At 36.8% G+C, this 15,127-nt stretch overlaps 3 protein-coding genes across 6 annotated transcripts in view; 1 reads left to right on the plus strand and 2 right to left on the minus strand.

The window, feature by feature from the left end:
- LOC116297368 (uncharacterized) overlaps positions 1-15,127 on the plus strand; it is a 38,098-nt gene that overhangs the window by 2,318 nt on the left and 20,653 nt on the right. For 2 of the 3 annotated variants that reach the window (XR_016121198.1, XR_016121199.1), the window contains exons 3-4: positions 10,350-10,471; positions 11,387-11,447. Coding sequence is in view for 1 of the 3 variants with exons in the window: in XM_031705584.2 (XP_031561444.1) it covers positions 75-250 (176 nt within the window). In the remaining 2 variants the exon portion in view is untranslated. Of the gene's footprint in view, positions 1-74; positions 751-10,349; positions 10,472-11,386; positions 11,448-15,127 lie in introns of those variants that run through there. The other variant, XM_031705584.2, reaches the window with a different exon arrangement.
- On the minus strand, positions 599-5,196 carry LOC116297369 (pyrroline-5-carboxylate reductase 2). The gene is made up of 6 exons (XM_031705586.1): positions 5,043-5,196; positions 3,195-3,259; positions 2,341-2,520; positions 1,670-1,882; positions 1,312-1,404; positions 599-961 (listed from the first exon to the last, which is right to left on the minus strand). The coding sequence occupies exons 1-6, from the start codon at positions 5,107-5,109 to the stop codon at positions 773-775; spliced, it is 807 nt and encodes a 268-aa protein (XP_031561446.1). The 5' UTR covers positions 5,110-5,196; the 3' UTR covers positions 599-772.
- Positions 8,224-15,127, minus strand: part of LOC116297367 (galanin receptor type 1) — a 43,102-nt gene continuing 36,198 nt past the window's right edge. For both annotated transcript variants that reach the window (XM_031705583.2, XM_031705582.1), the window contains 3 exons: positions 12,782-13,027; positions 11,224-11,399; positions 8,224-10,625 (listed from right to left, as the gene is read on the minus strand). In XM_031705583.2, the coding sequence (XP_031561443.1) occupies positions 10,252-10,625; positions 11,224-11,399; positions 12,782-13,027 (796 nt within the window). In that variant the 3' untranslated portion in view covers positions 8,224-10,251. The remainder of the gene's footprint in view (positions 10,626-11,223; positions 11,400-12,781; positions 13,028-15,127) is intronic.

Consider the following 15,127-nt stretch of genomic DNA (forward strand, 5'->3'; position numbering starts at 1 on the left):
CAAGTTAAAGGAAAAAACTTCTTGAATATTTCCTCTACTCCTTATGAACCTAGAAAATACAATTTAATCAATAGGAAATATGGCTGTACACTTCTTTTTGCCTGAGGTTCGTCAACTCTATGAACTTGAGAAGCTGTGGACTTTGGGTCCAAAATATGATGACCAATACAAAGTAATGCTTGAAGAAGAAGAATTTCTGGAGGCTGTGTTTCTTGGTGAACAAACAAAAAGCCCAGACCAGGAGGACTAAATTTAGTAGATGACTTTGGAGGGTAATTAATATTGTTTTCACTTTCTAATTGTACAGCTTATAAAGTCTTTCAGTTTTGGTATTATGTATTCTCATTTCCAATCAAAAGTCGCTCTTTTGACAAAATAATAATATCCATATTAATGTATTTTGTCAAACATAACTAAATAAAAAAACAATACTCAAGGGAATGACAGGTGGTTTAAAACTGAAAGCATTATGTCCAAGCTGAATGTGTCTGTTGAGACATCAAATTCGTATTTTGGTAAGTCCAACTTTTCAAGTCTCAACTTTAAACAAAACAATAGTGCTGAAGAGAATGAAGAACATGGAAAAAGAAAAGGTCAATGACAAAGATAAAGTTAAATTTATTTTGCTTTCTCTCTTTACCTATTTGGCATGACTTGCCATTCTCTATCAGCCATTCTTTAACAAATTACTAAAAAAATTGGAAAATAATCAATGAATTTGTCTTTAATAAAGAAACTTTTTATATTAAATAGCCTTTAGTTTTCTTAGTGTTCATTTGGTCATTCTGCCAAGTTCCTGAGCCCTCAACAACGCCGCCTCTACAGCATCCATTAAGGTAGCTCTTAACCCAGCCTTCTCAAGAGAATGGACTGCATAAGCTGTTGCTCCCTCGGGTGAAAATACAGCATCTTTGAGCTCGCCAGGGTGTTTTCCTGTGTCTAAAACCATCTTTGCACTGCCCTGTGAAATAGATAAAATTATAAAATAACTGTTATAAATCTAGCAGCTCATACTAGTTTTTAGCTAGTTATCTCTTGTTATAAATCTAGCGTTTTGATTGGTTGGGAGCGCGTGCGTTACGAGAGCACACAGCACACGTGTTCACTTTCAGTTGCGTATTCTAAAATAACGGTTGTTGTAATTTGTATTTTATAAAAGAAATAAAAAACTTGCTTGCTGTGTGTATTTATAAAGCACTTGGGGATTGGCAGAACACTCGAGAAGTGTCGAGAAGAGCTTCGCTACGCGTCATGCTTCTCCTATCACTTCTCTCTTGCTCTGTGAACCCTTTAAACGGAAATATACATTACCAGTAATGTATGTGCGGCAAGGTTGATGGCCACTTTACGAGGAAGACCTGCTTTAACACCACCATCAGCGAGAGCCTCGATAGCCATGAAACACTATCAAGAAAGATATACATAATTTATCTTTTATCAAATATTTTGGAACACTAGAAACGAGAACAACGACTGAATATTGAACCAAATGTCGACTGCCATTATGCAGAAGAAATACATAAGTACTGCAGCTGGACATCGACATTAGCTTTTGTATCAGCAGAAAATCGATATTGAAGTTTTATTTCTAGTTTTCTTTCCATTTTAAGCGCCCAGCTCTCGCCATTCCTATGCGTTGAAGAAATGATAGCTAGTGGAGTATACTCACGTATGCAGGACCACAGCCACTGAGACCAGTTACAGCAGCAACATCTTTCTCTTGCACTTGTTCCACGTATCCCACGGCTGACATCAGTTTCTTCACTGTGTCACAGTCCGTGTCAGTCACGTGACGACCTAGTGCGAATGCTGATGCACCTTGTCTAACTAAAGTCGGGATATTGGGCATCACTCGTACGACTCGACTCTTGCCAGGGAGACACTGGAGATGGAAACACTTGAAGTCAGCGCAAACAAAGACGAGTACTAAAGAAGCTTATTTGAGAAGTTTCATGTTCAAAGATTTCGATTTATTTAAAGATTTACTCATGTAGATTCCAAAGCGTTTTAAAACCACGGCTATGAGGGATGGCTAGAATGAGGTTTACGCACTGAGGATCGAGGGTGGCCTCTTCCAGGGTTTCTTTACGTCCTCGATGGTTCTTAAGTTTACTGTACGTGGTTTTTACGTGTAAAAAGACGGGACTGCCATTTAAAGTGGTCACTCGAGCCAATTAAGTCTGACCATTTGTAGATGTAATTACAAGGGCAGCACTTCTTCCTCCTGATTTTAAGACAGATGCTTAGCCGGGTCACTGCTATCTTCTACACACGCAAATTAAGAAAATGAAATAATAAACATAGTATGACTATGTATAGCACAACATATTGACCACCTACCCTTTCCATGGAATCAAGGGTAACTCCTGCAGCGAGAGAGACGATAAGATTATGTGGTGTGATGACAGGAGCCACTTCGTTAAGAACCAATGAAACCAGGTTTGGTTTAACAGCGATTACCACGATGTCTCTTTGCTCCACCACCTCATGGTTATGTTCTGTTACGTATACCCCAAGACTCTACAACAGAATAGGCATATAGCATGAGATGTTTAAAAAGCCCCTCTCCCAACTATTTATCTTCGGTATTGATTTTACATGAAGTGAATAGTTGAATGGTAAAAATATTTTTATATGATTTGAGTGATGCCTCTTGGAGATATCAAGGTTTATACTTTAAGTCATATGAGGAATTAAATATACAAACATTTTCTGGGCAGGAAGTAAAACATCCTATATGAAACATCATTGTCTTACTCAGGGTTTATAGAAAGGTTATTACATTTTTTTCCTCCTAGTAGAGTGCACGCACTAAATCTGTGAACATCAAATAGTACTAATTAGTACTATTTCATACAGAATCCTTTGTTTTCTATTGTTTATTTATCACTATTTAGTACTAAAAGTTAGTATTTGTTTCACGGGTTTAGTGCGTGCACTATAATCAGTTTCTTAACGTATTACTTAATTTATTCCTTCATTAGCATATATCTCAAATCACATAAAAATATTTCACCATTCAACTATTCACTTCATGTAGAATCAATGCTGAAAATGTTGAGTTAGGGCGGGGGAGGGGCACTTTATTTATCGTCCGTGGTCCCTCCACTCTAGAGGAGGCTAGCCAGTGCTTGCATGAAGTTACTCGTCTGAATTTAGGTTCATCTGGCGTTTAGTGAATTTATATTCCTTACCCTCATTTCGTTGTTGGTCATCTCGTCCGCAGCACTTGCAATCATTTTCTCTCTTGGAAAGGTGCCTAAAATTAGTGCAGAAAAGTGCTGCATCTGATAAAAATGCCAGTATGGTATATACGTTTGGGATCACATGTAGGAATCCCTTCGTTCTCCAAGGACAAATTTTCTCTGCGACCCATTCTGTGCCGTTTTTATTTGCTACGAGTCAACTAGCGGAGGAACTATTTCATAGTTCAAAATATTGAAAGTGTTTACTCTCTTCAATCTACGTTACATTTCTTCTTTAAGCTTGAAATTTTGTTTCGCAAGTAAAATCTGTTGCATATAGGTATTTGCGTTCAAAGAAAATACGCATATGGAGCTTGAGGATTTTGACTGTGAAATCGCAATTTCAATTTTTAGTTTTACCAGAAAAAAGAGTCTGCTCCATTTTGTTGAGTTATTATAAACAAAAAAAACGCACGATGTTCGCCTAAAGGCTCGTCCAAATTTGAAAACTTTCAAAACTTCACTCGTCACCTATTAATTTCGAATCGTACTCGAGATCAGCGATTCCCTATACAAATTGTTCATATAGACATTAGCAAAATTGTATATTTTCGTGAAGATTATCGATAATCCATTTAAAGTTAAAAAATAATGTTCTTCACGAAACTTCGCAGTTTTTCTAACTAATTTGTATGACATCTTTGAATATCTCCGCTTTTCAAATCAGTCAAACGAATTTCTCTACGTGGCGTGTTTCTGTGTATATATGTATATATTATACTTAATTTTCTCTTTTCTTATATTTATAATTTTAGGTTCTCAATCGCAGATTTTAGTATAGATTTTATTTAGATTTTTATAGATTTTATATTGCTGATCACCGGTTCATACCAGCTGTTCTGTCGTGTCCAGCTGATCGGTTTTTTTAAATCAGGGTAAATAAAGATATTATTATTATCATTATTATTATTATTATTAAGACCTTAATATAAAAGAAGAAATTTTGATAATGCCACTTGTGTAGAAATGTCATTTCTTATTTTTACTCATTCGTGCTGTTTTTTCTCTTTTTTTCTGGTTTAAAGTCCATCTTTAAAAAGAAAAGAAAGAAAGAAAGAAAAGAAACGAAAATCCCATTACATGATGGTTGTTAAGGAAACCAGTGCTGGTATCAGCTGGTACGATTCGTGTTTACAAGCTCCAAGGTGGTCACCCGTGACACTTTAAAAAACGAGAATTTATTTTATGATTTTGAGAAGATAAACAGAACGGCAAATAAGTTAACAAATTCCCCTCACCACCATCAATCCTGTTCTCACTTTTCTTGGTTTTTATCAAGTTGTTCCATATTTGTTTAGAATTTAAACGTCATTTCAGAAATCACTTTCCAAATATTAATTATCTATGTTTGGTTAAGATCGGATAGATTATCGTGACTTTTGGTCTATACAAAGTCTTAAGGGATCTGTCATTATAGCTATGCTGGCGGTAGAAAGGGATACCGGCATCGAACAAAGAATTTGACTTCTGGTTTTACCCTAAGTATATGATATGAAGTCTAGGGCAAAAAGAAGTGAGCAATAGTTGCTAACTTGTGATGATTGAATGCCCTAATAATATTGACAGAAAAGGAAAGGGATTTATGACTTCAAAGTTACTAATTTCTCCTCTATTGCTTACTATTTCGTTCTTGAAGCTGATTTGATATTGCCGAGAAAAACTTGCAGTACATCTTTGAGCAGAATAGTAAAGAGTTTTTTGGCCGACCTAGATCTTACTGTCGTATGATTACCAAACGGTTGATTGTTTAAAAACCGCTAAACAGACTAACTTTATTCATTTATTTAAGCGACTAACCTGATGCGAGTAATCCTCTTGCCATGGCTTGGGCCATTTTTCCCGCTCCCAAGAAGCCGATGCTCATAATGATAAGTTGTTAACAGAACAGTATCAGATGCATAGATATAAACTTGTCTGTTTGAAAGTTGTTGGTGTATTATATTAAGGGCTTGTTTCGACAGCGGTTTTATACCAGTTTTACGCGAAGGAGGGTGGGGAAAGGAGCTAAAAAGGTACTAAGGAGGGGAGGTATAACTAGGTGTCCCTAGATTTGTTTATATTCCGCTCGATCGATTAGTGGTATTTCGTGATGTTACTCCCCGTGTATTGGTTTGGAACTTATTTCGGCTGTTAGTGGAAAAAATATGTTTTGAACTATACTATAGAGCCAACAAGCAACAAATAAATAAATGAAATAAAATAGCTTCAACTCTATCTTAACCCATGACAGACTGATATCAGTCACACTAGTGGCCGGAACACTAATTTCATTTTTATTTGTTTTGTTGTTGTTGTTGTTTTGTTTTGTTTTGTTTTGTTTTGTTTGTTTGTTTGTTTGTTTGTTTTTGTTTTGTTTTTGTTTTTTCTGTTTTTGTTTTTTTTCCCTTGGCTTCATTGTTTTTCGCCTATTAAACATTAACTATTATATATATTTTCTAATATTATATAAAATCTCTAGAGATATATCGAAGCCTCTTTAGAAGGGCTTATGGACATAATACTCAACTATTTTACATAGAATTTTGACTTTTTATATCGTTAACTTCCTGCTCAGTAAAGAAATGGTCAAAAGTATCTCGAAGCTCGACTCAACGTATGCAGTTCTTTTCGATTAGTTCACTAGCTACGAACTACAAGTTGCTTATGTCGGTCTTAAAATAACCAAAAAGACATTCGTTGTCAACACATACTATATAAAGCACTTCGACTACTTTCCGAGAGAATTTTCTAGAGAAAATTAACAGCTAGGAGCATGCGCAGAAAGCTTTGAACCACTATATTGAATAAATTTTTTTGGTTAGAAGTATAAGTTTTAGTTTTGAATTAAATTTATTTATTCCTACCTTTTTCCTTTTTATTATATATTTATTCGTACCTAATACCCCATTCACACCTAAACGTGCTTAGTTAAACTATGTTTTCATTACGAAAAAAATTGAGGAACTAGAAACCTACGATATAAGTGAAATTTTCTAAAATATTGTCAGAGCAAGAAAAAGGATAGTTTACATGCATTATTTCACCAAATATTGTGCAGTATTCGTAGAGAGTTTTCAAAACCTGTTTTGTTAAACCACTTTTAAACATGTTTAAGCCTTGGTGTGAATGGGGTATAAGCTTCCTTGGACTGGTTTAGCCCTTAGATTCAACAGGCTAAAACAGGTTAATTTAGAATGCGACATCTATCTTATTTACATAATAGAAAGATATTAGTTCAGTCTGTTCTTGATAACAGATTATTCTAATTAGATTCAGCAATATTACAAAAACCTAACAAGGATGTGATAGACAAATAGCATGAAAAATTATTCCTGCTCTCTGAAAACGTATATTTTAACTTATTGCCATCTATGCTCGAAGTTTATAGTGATATTGAGGTGCTATTTTGGTATGCGTTTATAATTGATTGTTCAATAGGCTATTATTTATATATCAGGTCAGTTACACTAAGATGGATATCACGATGCATCAAAAATAACACTAAAACTTTATGGACAAAATGATTCCTAATATTAATAAGAACTTAACTCATTCAACTAACCTGATGCGAGTAATCCTCTTGCCATGGCTTGGGCCATTTTTCCCGCTCCCAAAAAGCCGATACTCATATTGATAACAGTTGAAGGGCGAGTGTAGTTGATACTGACTTTGGGATTACTGTGTGTGATTTTCCGAACTCGTGAACGACAAGGGCGGAGATCAAAGTTCAGGTTGCAAGCTGCTTGTATTATGGCTTGTTGTGCATTCGTAACACTAATTAATTGTACATATAATATGCCCTTTCACAGTTCCCTGCGCCATCTTGAAAGGCAGCCGTGCCTTTACATTCAAGCGAGACGAACGGTGAGCTTGCAATGATAGAGACCTTTTTTTAAATACCTTGAACAATTATTTACATGTCTCATCTTTGCAAGTTCACCTTTCGTCTCGCTTTGATGCAAAGGCACCACTATCTTTCAATATGGCGCATAGAACTCCCTTAGAACTGTGAAAGGGACTATTTATTTATTTTACTTTTGTTTATAATACTTTAATCTAAAGTTCTATAGAACGGAAAATGGAGGGCAAGCATGTCCTCAAAACAGCTCTAAAAAATCATCAAATGCCATACTTCTTTTTTGCATTCAAATTAAATCAAGCGAAAAGTATCACTCAAAATCAAACACTGATACTCCGCTTTATTACGATATTGGCAGGCGAAAAAAGAAGATCTCCTTTAGCGCTCAAAGGATTGTGCATCGGTCAACACGTTCGTCTCAAAACTCAAAACTCACACGGTGAAAAACTCGCAAATAAAAACCTTTCAAAATGTAACTTTCTTCTTCAAATCAAAAATTGCTTTTGATACGAGACACTGGTTTGGTTTACGTACTCTACTGGAATTTGCATATCGGGATTCCACTGAATAACCATAGACAACCAATCTCGCGGAACCTTGAAGCGTTGCTCTTGGAAACAAAAAGAGCCCGAAATCTAGAACTTAGAGTCTAGTATACCAATTTCAAATAAACTTGAACTGCGACAAAAAAATTTTCTTCAAAGTCTTTTGCGACGAATAAATGACTTTTTTTTGCTGGCCATGTTTGAACCAATCTTCTGTTTTAGTTTCCTCTCGTTATCTAAATTTCGCTGTGTCTTGACGAACAAACCAGTGAGTGCAGTAAGCCATATCGAGACATCTAGTATTTACAAAACCTAGTGCTTTAATGAACTTGGTAAAACATGATGGGAAAGTCTTTTCACAGGTTGATTTAGGTCCTCCCTTTTTCGTAGTTCCTTTCTTGGCCTTATTAACACCCTTTTTGCGACTCCTAAAGAAGTTAAACCATTTGTAAAAGAAAAAGGATGTGAAGAGCATTCTGATGGGCTTTTCAAACCAGTTGGGGTAAACATTTTTGCCTAAAAAGAATTAAAATGGCGACCGCTTTCCTGAATCGCACACAAGTTGCCATCATACAAGCATGAAAACGTCAAAAGATGAAAAGAATTTTTTAAATTTTATTTAGGAAAACTTTAACATTTCTAGAGTAAAACATTCATAAAATATGATATTTTTGTCAGCCAGTAATAGCCTGCTAGCAGCCCGACTTTAACTCTGGTTAAGACAGTCTGCGAATCAGCGGCCGAATATTCCATTCCTCAGGGTTCGTGCTACTCCTTGAAATCCTTGAAAAGCCCTGGAATTCAAAAACCCATTTTTAAGTGCACTTGAAAAGCCCTTGAAAATAACAAAGTTGCTGGATACTCCTGAAATACTCCTTGAAAATGCAACGGTTACTTATTTATCATGATTATCTACTGTAACATACTTTTTGTTGAAAATCCATTTATTACCTACGTGAATAAGGTTGTTATATGCTATTTTCCATCATTTTACGTCGATGACATGGAGCCTGAAAATAAAGTATGGTTCCTATGCATTGTTGGAGAAGTAGCACGAACCCTGATTCCTTGTTTTGACTAGACCATGCACGTGTAAAAATGTTTAAGGATGAATTGCACGACCAAAAGGAACTGTAGGCGTGCATCTAAACATGAATAGTCAAGCGGTGTTTTCAATGGTTTCGTCGACTACAAACAACACTAAATATCTCAACAACCCTCTATGTTTTTGACAAGAATATATGACTATAAGAAACACCAATCATTTCAACTATTCTTTGATCTCGGAATGAACTATTTCCCGATGAGGGTCTGAAGGGGGTCCTAATCCCATTTTCCAGCCTCTATTTTGACCAAATCCCATAGTCCAAGCCTATGTTTTGTTTAAAGTTCAATCCCATTTTCATGTTTTGATTGTTTGTTTGTGAATACCATAGTCCCAGTGCATAAAATCCCATTTTCTCAGCCCCCAACTAGGCGAACTCCAGGTCCCATTTTACCACTTCAGAACCATCTCCTATCACTTATTATCTATCGCTTATTACCTATCGCCGTTCGCCTCTTTATCCTTTTTTAAATAAGTGTATAATTGTGCAACCAAGCTGGGAGTCTAGAACGAAGAATCTTGTGCTGATTCGAAGGTCTACGTCGTATTAACCAGATTTGCACGCAATATAGACCAAAGTTAATTATTCATTAGGCCCATCCTGCAGAAAGTTTCCTAAAACAAGAGCCTTCAGCATCGAATGTCTGCGAAATTTGGCATTGTATGTCTATAGATTTTGTGCTACATCCACAGGGGGTGTGAACCCCCTCAACCTTCCCGTTACATTCCTCCTTTTCAATCACAACATAGCCCTTTTGCAATATCTTGCCCCACGACAGTGACTGGATAGCAAACGACCCTGACTCCAAGGAACATCTCTCTCGTTTATAGTTTTGGAAGCAAAGCTTCTTTAAAAATGCTTCTTTTGAAGCTTGTTTGCCATCCAACAGAGCTTTTAATACCCAAGGGACTATGAGCTGGATTCATTTAGTGAGGTGATAATTATATACCTAGGTTAATAACTTCGGTGACCAAAAGCCTACAAAGCTGAAATTGCCGATGATCAGCAAAAAACTTCATGCAAAAAAAACAACTTTTAATTCAAACTGCTGCTTGATAATGCCCACGGAAGGTAAAAATATCCATCATGAGTAGTTATCAAGTGGTTAACTTGAAAAAATGTAAAACTTATAATGTAAAACTTATAATCGTTCGGCCGGTCAGGTATCAGCTTTGTATCTTTTCAAGTTTCAAGCTTTTTAGGTGACTGACTTTTCTGAAATGAGTATAGACCTATTTCAAAAAAACGTCGCTTGTAGATCTGAGACCGAGTACTAGTAACACGCTTCAAAAAATATTACAAAAATAGCACTCAAAAATGGCTGATGTTATTGATGGGTTGCAAGCATTCCCAAGAGAGTTAAAAGACAAAAACATGGCGGCCATTGTGGTACCGTTAACAATGGATGCTAATGAGAAATCTTTTGTTAAATGGTACCAACATGGCCGCGATGACGTAACGTGCAATCGAAGAATACTGTTCTGTGTAGTTACACGATTGACCAATTACCAGTTATTTCACACTTGTGTTAGCAAACTTGAAGTCGCATTGTCTGTCACGGTAACTGAATTCACGTTTCGTGACTGTGACGAAGAATTATTATTATCATTTTCAGAACGTTCAGAACATCTTCTACTATGAAGCTTTTCCTCCTCGCTGCCGATGCACATTGTACATTTAGTAGTGGTTCTTGTGTTATGTTGGCCGCGATGTTGCAGGCTTTTCTTTCCTTTAGAGGTTAGTATTAAGTCTCTCCAAGATTGGAAATATTGCCGAAAACCTTCTCTGAATTGCTCGTTAACCGCGTTGTAGATTAGAGGATTTGTTGCGCTGTTGAAATACACCAATATTTGCCCAAGCGAAATGATTTGCGTTATGTAGATATTTTGACCTAAAAAAAGACATAGAAGTAACTGTCAGTAATTCGTTCATATTAGCCTTTCCGAAGTTGAGGAAGAAACTGGGTCTAGTGGGCATTGCAGTGCATTGTGGGGCTGTTTTAAGGGAATTTTCAAGATGGCGTATATTTCTTCCCCTAAAACAGCCCCACAATGCCTGCAGTGCCCACTAGACCCAGTTTTTTACCTCAACCTTGGAATGGCTTATAATTTTTTTATTGTTATTTTATTTATTTATTTTTTGTAAAATGTTCCTGACTTTCTGACTTAGAAGTTTTTAAAAAAGCTTATGAACCTGTTCGGTCTCCACTGAAACTTTTGTCCGATGACTTTAACTCAGTATACTTTAATTCGTTCATATATTGGCGTATAGTACGTGATTTTGCAATTTACCTCGCAGCGCCCTTAAAATTTGCGGTAGACTATACACACATCTAACTGCCTTACTGTCGTTCAAAAATTGTGTATATTCTCATGCGCAACCGTTAAACAAAGAAAATAAATGATACTCTAGGGAATGATTACACGTGGCACGTCATGTGTCAACAAAATCGTGCTACGTGTCATGCTACTTGTTGCGTTGGTACTTACTGCCGTTGCCAAAATCTATCCAGATAAAGACAATGTGGTTCGGTAACATCAGCATGGCGAACACTATGACAACCACGGTTAGGATTTTCACCACTTTGTGGGCCTCTCTTTCTTGTTCTCTTTGAAGCACATCATTTGAATATGAACCTTTGTCTCTCCTCAGGTCCCGGCCAATCCTAATAGTTACAGACAAATAGACGTGATACGTAAGATTCTCCTAAGAGGTATGATATTAATTTGTAGTTTTTTTACACCCAGGCCAACAAATACAGAAATATCTCTTTCGATGTATGACATCACAGCCAGACTGAGTTAGTAGAGCTACTGACTCTTAGCTAGATAAGGCAATCCCTTTAGGGGAGTGATATTTTTTCAGAGATTTAACATTTAACAGAAACGGTACTCTCCTTGCTTTTTGCAAACTCGGCCTGCAAAATCAAAGATATCTAGTTCAAAATTGTTCATTATAAAGACATAGAAATGCAGGGTCTAGGAAGCAGCCAATTTTGCATATGCACATTTTATTTTCTATTTCAACTACACGTCAAACAACTTTCCCTTCAACGTGCTCATCTTATAAACTCATTTTGTTCAATAGACCTCTTCGGCTCTGACGTAATGTTTTCCCATTTCTGTTTTCCCTAGAGTATCATTTCTTTGTTTAAGGTTTGCGCTCGGTTGCACATGAAAAGACACATGAATATGAATACAGCTCAAACAAAGAATCTTATTCTCAAGGGAATGACACGTGGTCTGAAATGGGAAAACATTACCCCAAGCCGAAGAGGTCTATATAATTGAATCTTTTGTGGTTCCTTGTTTCGCTTGACGCACATAAAGACTGGAAATAACTACTTGACAGGCAGTTGCCGGATTCAATTATAATGAAGCTACTATGAAGTATTTAATTGACTGAAACTTAAAAGCCGGAAACACTTTTAGAGAGTTCATTATTAAGTTTCCATTGTCTGCCCGGGGTTTCAGATAATTTCTCTTGCTCCAGTGCTTCTCGGTCGTAGGTTTCCTTATGGCTGGTCTCGTACCTTACGTTCCTTAAGCACCGAAATAAAAGGATTTCTGTCCCTTAGGGTAGCTTAGAAAATGTGTGGTTCCAACCCCTGTTTTCATACTTAGTTCACAGTTCCCCTGCACAATCTTGAAAGATAGCCGTGCCTTTGCCTCGAAACGAGACGGACGGTGAGCTTGCAATGATAGAGACATTTTTTAAAACACTGTTAACACTGTTTTTGAGGACATGTTTGCCCTCCTCCTCCGTTCTATAGAACTTTAGATTAAAGTATTATAAAGAAAAGTAAAAAAACCAATTTAGTCCCTTTCGCAGTTTCCTGCGCCATCTCGAAAGGTAGCCGTGCCCTTGCATAAAAGCAAGACGAACGGTGAGCTTGCAATGATAGAGTCATGTGAATAATTCTCCTAGGTGTTTCAAAATGTCTCTATCCTTGCAGGCTCACCGTTCGTCTCTCTTCGACACAAAGGCACGGCTACCAGCCTTTCAAGGTGTCGCAGGGAACTGTGCGGAAAGGGACTAATAACCTACCTTATGTACGACAATCCAATGAGAGTGATGGGTAAAACATATTGTAAAATGAAGATCGCCAAAGTGTAAGCTCCAGCATTCATACCGCGTTCCTGGAAAGTCTCGGAGCATTCCTTCTCCCGCTGCCTAAGCACAGCTATGTAGGGAGATACCAGGACTAGGGATAGCACCCATACTATAATGATAACCTTCTTGGCGTCTCTTGTTGTTGGTTGAGGTCGAAGAGGGTATATTATAGCAATGAATCTGCCCGAAAAACACTATAGTTTAGTTGTAATATAAAAATAATATACAAAGTCAGGGCTTGACTAAACCACAAATACTCTCGATAACATGGAACAACCTTTAGGTAAATCAAAGTCAAGGCACCAATGAACCACAAATCGAACTAAAATTTAGCATGTTGGTTTATGGAAATTAAATTTTATCGATGCCTTTTGTGGCAAATCTGTGGGAGAGAAAGGGGAGAGAGAAAGAGGGGGGCTGTGCGGTGGCAGGTTGCAAAAAAATGGTGCCAAACCGCTGCTGTGAAGCAAGTGCTTGTGGGGGACATCATTACTCAACACAACACAGTCCCTTAACAGCTTAGTGAAATCCTTATCGTTTTCTTGCGTTCAGTTTGACTTGCGGGAATTCAGGCACCGTTACCGGAGACTGAGCCATGAATGATTTTACATTTGTTCTTAGTTATCATGCAGTCGCTAATAACTGGGCTCCGTTGTTTCCATACTCCTTCTCCTCTTCCCAAGCAGCCCAATGTATCAATTAACAGAAAAATGTAAACAAATTTACCCCACGTCAAGTTCAAACTGAACTGATAGAGGAAACAAGATCATTCATGTCGCTAAATTCAACCCCGCAATCGCCTACGGAAATAATTAGTGTCAACAAATTGAAAGTAATCCAAATAATCCAGAACACAGGCTAGCGACACAAATTATCGCGGAAAACCTTTTTAAAAAACGGACGTGAAAATAACCCTTCGTTCAGTTTACTCGGCCCTGCATGAGATTACTTATATATATTCTGGTCATTATCGGTAATTGTTTGATCGGCTGGGGCTTCAATTTTCGATTTCCTTGCACGAGTCTTGATTTTCTTGCAGGAGTCTTGATTTTCTCGGTCAGTTAGCCGATTTTTTGGGGGTAAAAGTACTGTTTCGGCGTGTTTCGACTTTTTATAATCATGTTTGCTTTTATAGAAAACAAGAGAAATTCACATTCCATAATTCTTTGTACTCCATAATGTTTTAGCTTGCACGAACTTTAAAAATGGTGTTAAAGCAAAAAGGTCTATTACGTAATATGTCCTTTCATCGCTTTTTCTTTTCCTTTTTTTTTTTTTTTTTTTTTTCCCCGTTGAGTTCCTTTTTCTTTTTTTACCGAATATGTAATATTTCTAAAAATCATTTCAAGAAGCCATCTTGCTTTGTCAATATTATTGTATTTAATAACTAAGACGCCATCGTACTTTGTCAATAATGACTAAGTTTGTGACTTCTCTTGCTAATACGCCTCATCGCTGTCTCGTCTGGGCCCACCCTCCAAGAAAGAGTAGAAGAGAAAGGAAGAAAGAAACAACCATTCAAACAAACAACCATACGAACAAACAACCATTCAAACAAACAACCATACGAACAAACAACCATACGAACAAACAACCATACGAACAAACAACCATACGAACAAACAACCATACGAACAAACAACCATACGAACAAACAACCATACGAACAAACAACCATACGAACAAACAACCATACAAACAAACAACCATTCAAACAAACAACCATACGAACAAACAACCATTCAAACAAACTACCATACGAACAAACTACCATACGAACAAACAACCATACGAACAAACAACCATACAAACAAGCAACCATACGAACAAACAACAATACGAACAAACAACCATACAAACAAACAACCATACAAACAAACAACCATACGAACAAACAACCATACGAACAAACAACCATACGAACAAACAACCATACAAACAAACAACCATACGAACAAACAACCATACAAACAAATAACCATACAAACAAACAACCATATAAACAAACAACCATACAAACAAACAACAATACGAACAAACAACCATACGAACAAACAACCATACAAACAAACAACCATACGAACAAACAACCATACAAACAAGCAACCATACGAACAAACAACCATACAAACAAGCAACCATACAAACAAGCAACCATACGAACAAACAACCATACAAACAAACAACCATACAAACAAACAACCATACGAACAAACAACCATACGAACAAACAACCATACGAACAAACAACCATACGAACAAACAACCATACGAACAAAC

Source organism: Actinia tenebrosa, unplaced genomic scaffold (assembly GCF_029948245.1).
Source record: "Actinia tenebrosa isolate PJP-AT-01 unplaced genomic scaffold, QUT_ActTen_1.0 PGA_scaffold4__44_contigs__length_22323623, whole genome shotgun sequence".
In the NCBI taxonomy this organism is placed as follows: Eukaryota; Metazoa; Cnidaria; class Anthozoa; order Actiniaria; family Actiniidae; genus Actinia; species Actinia tenebrosa.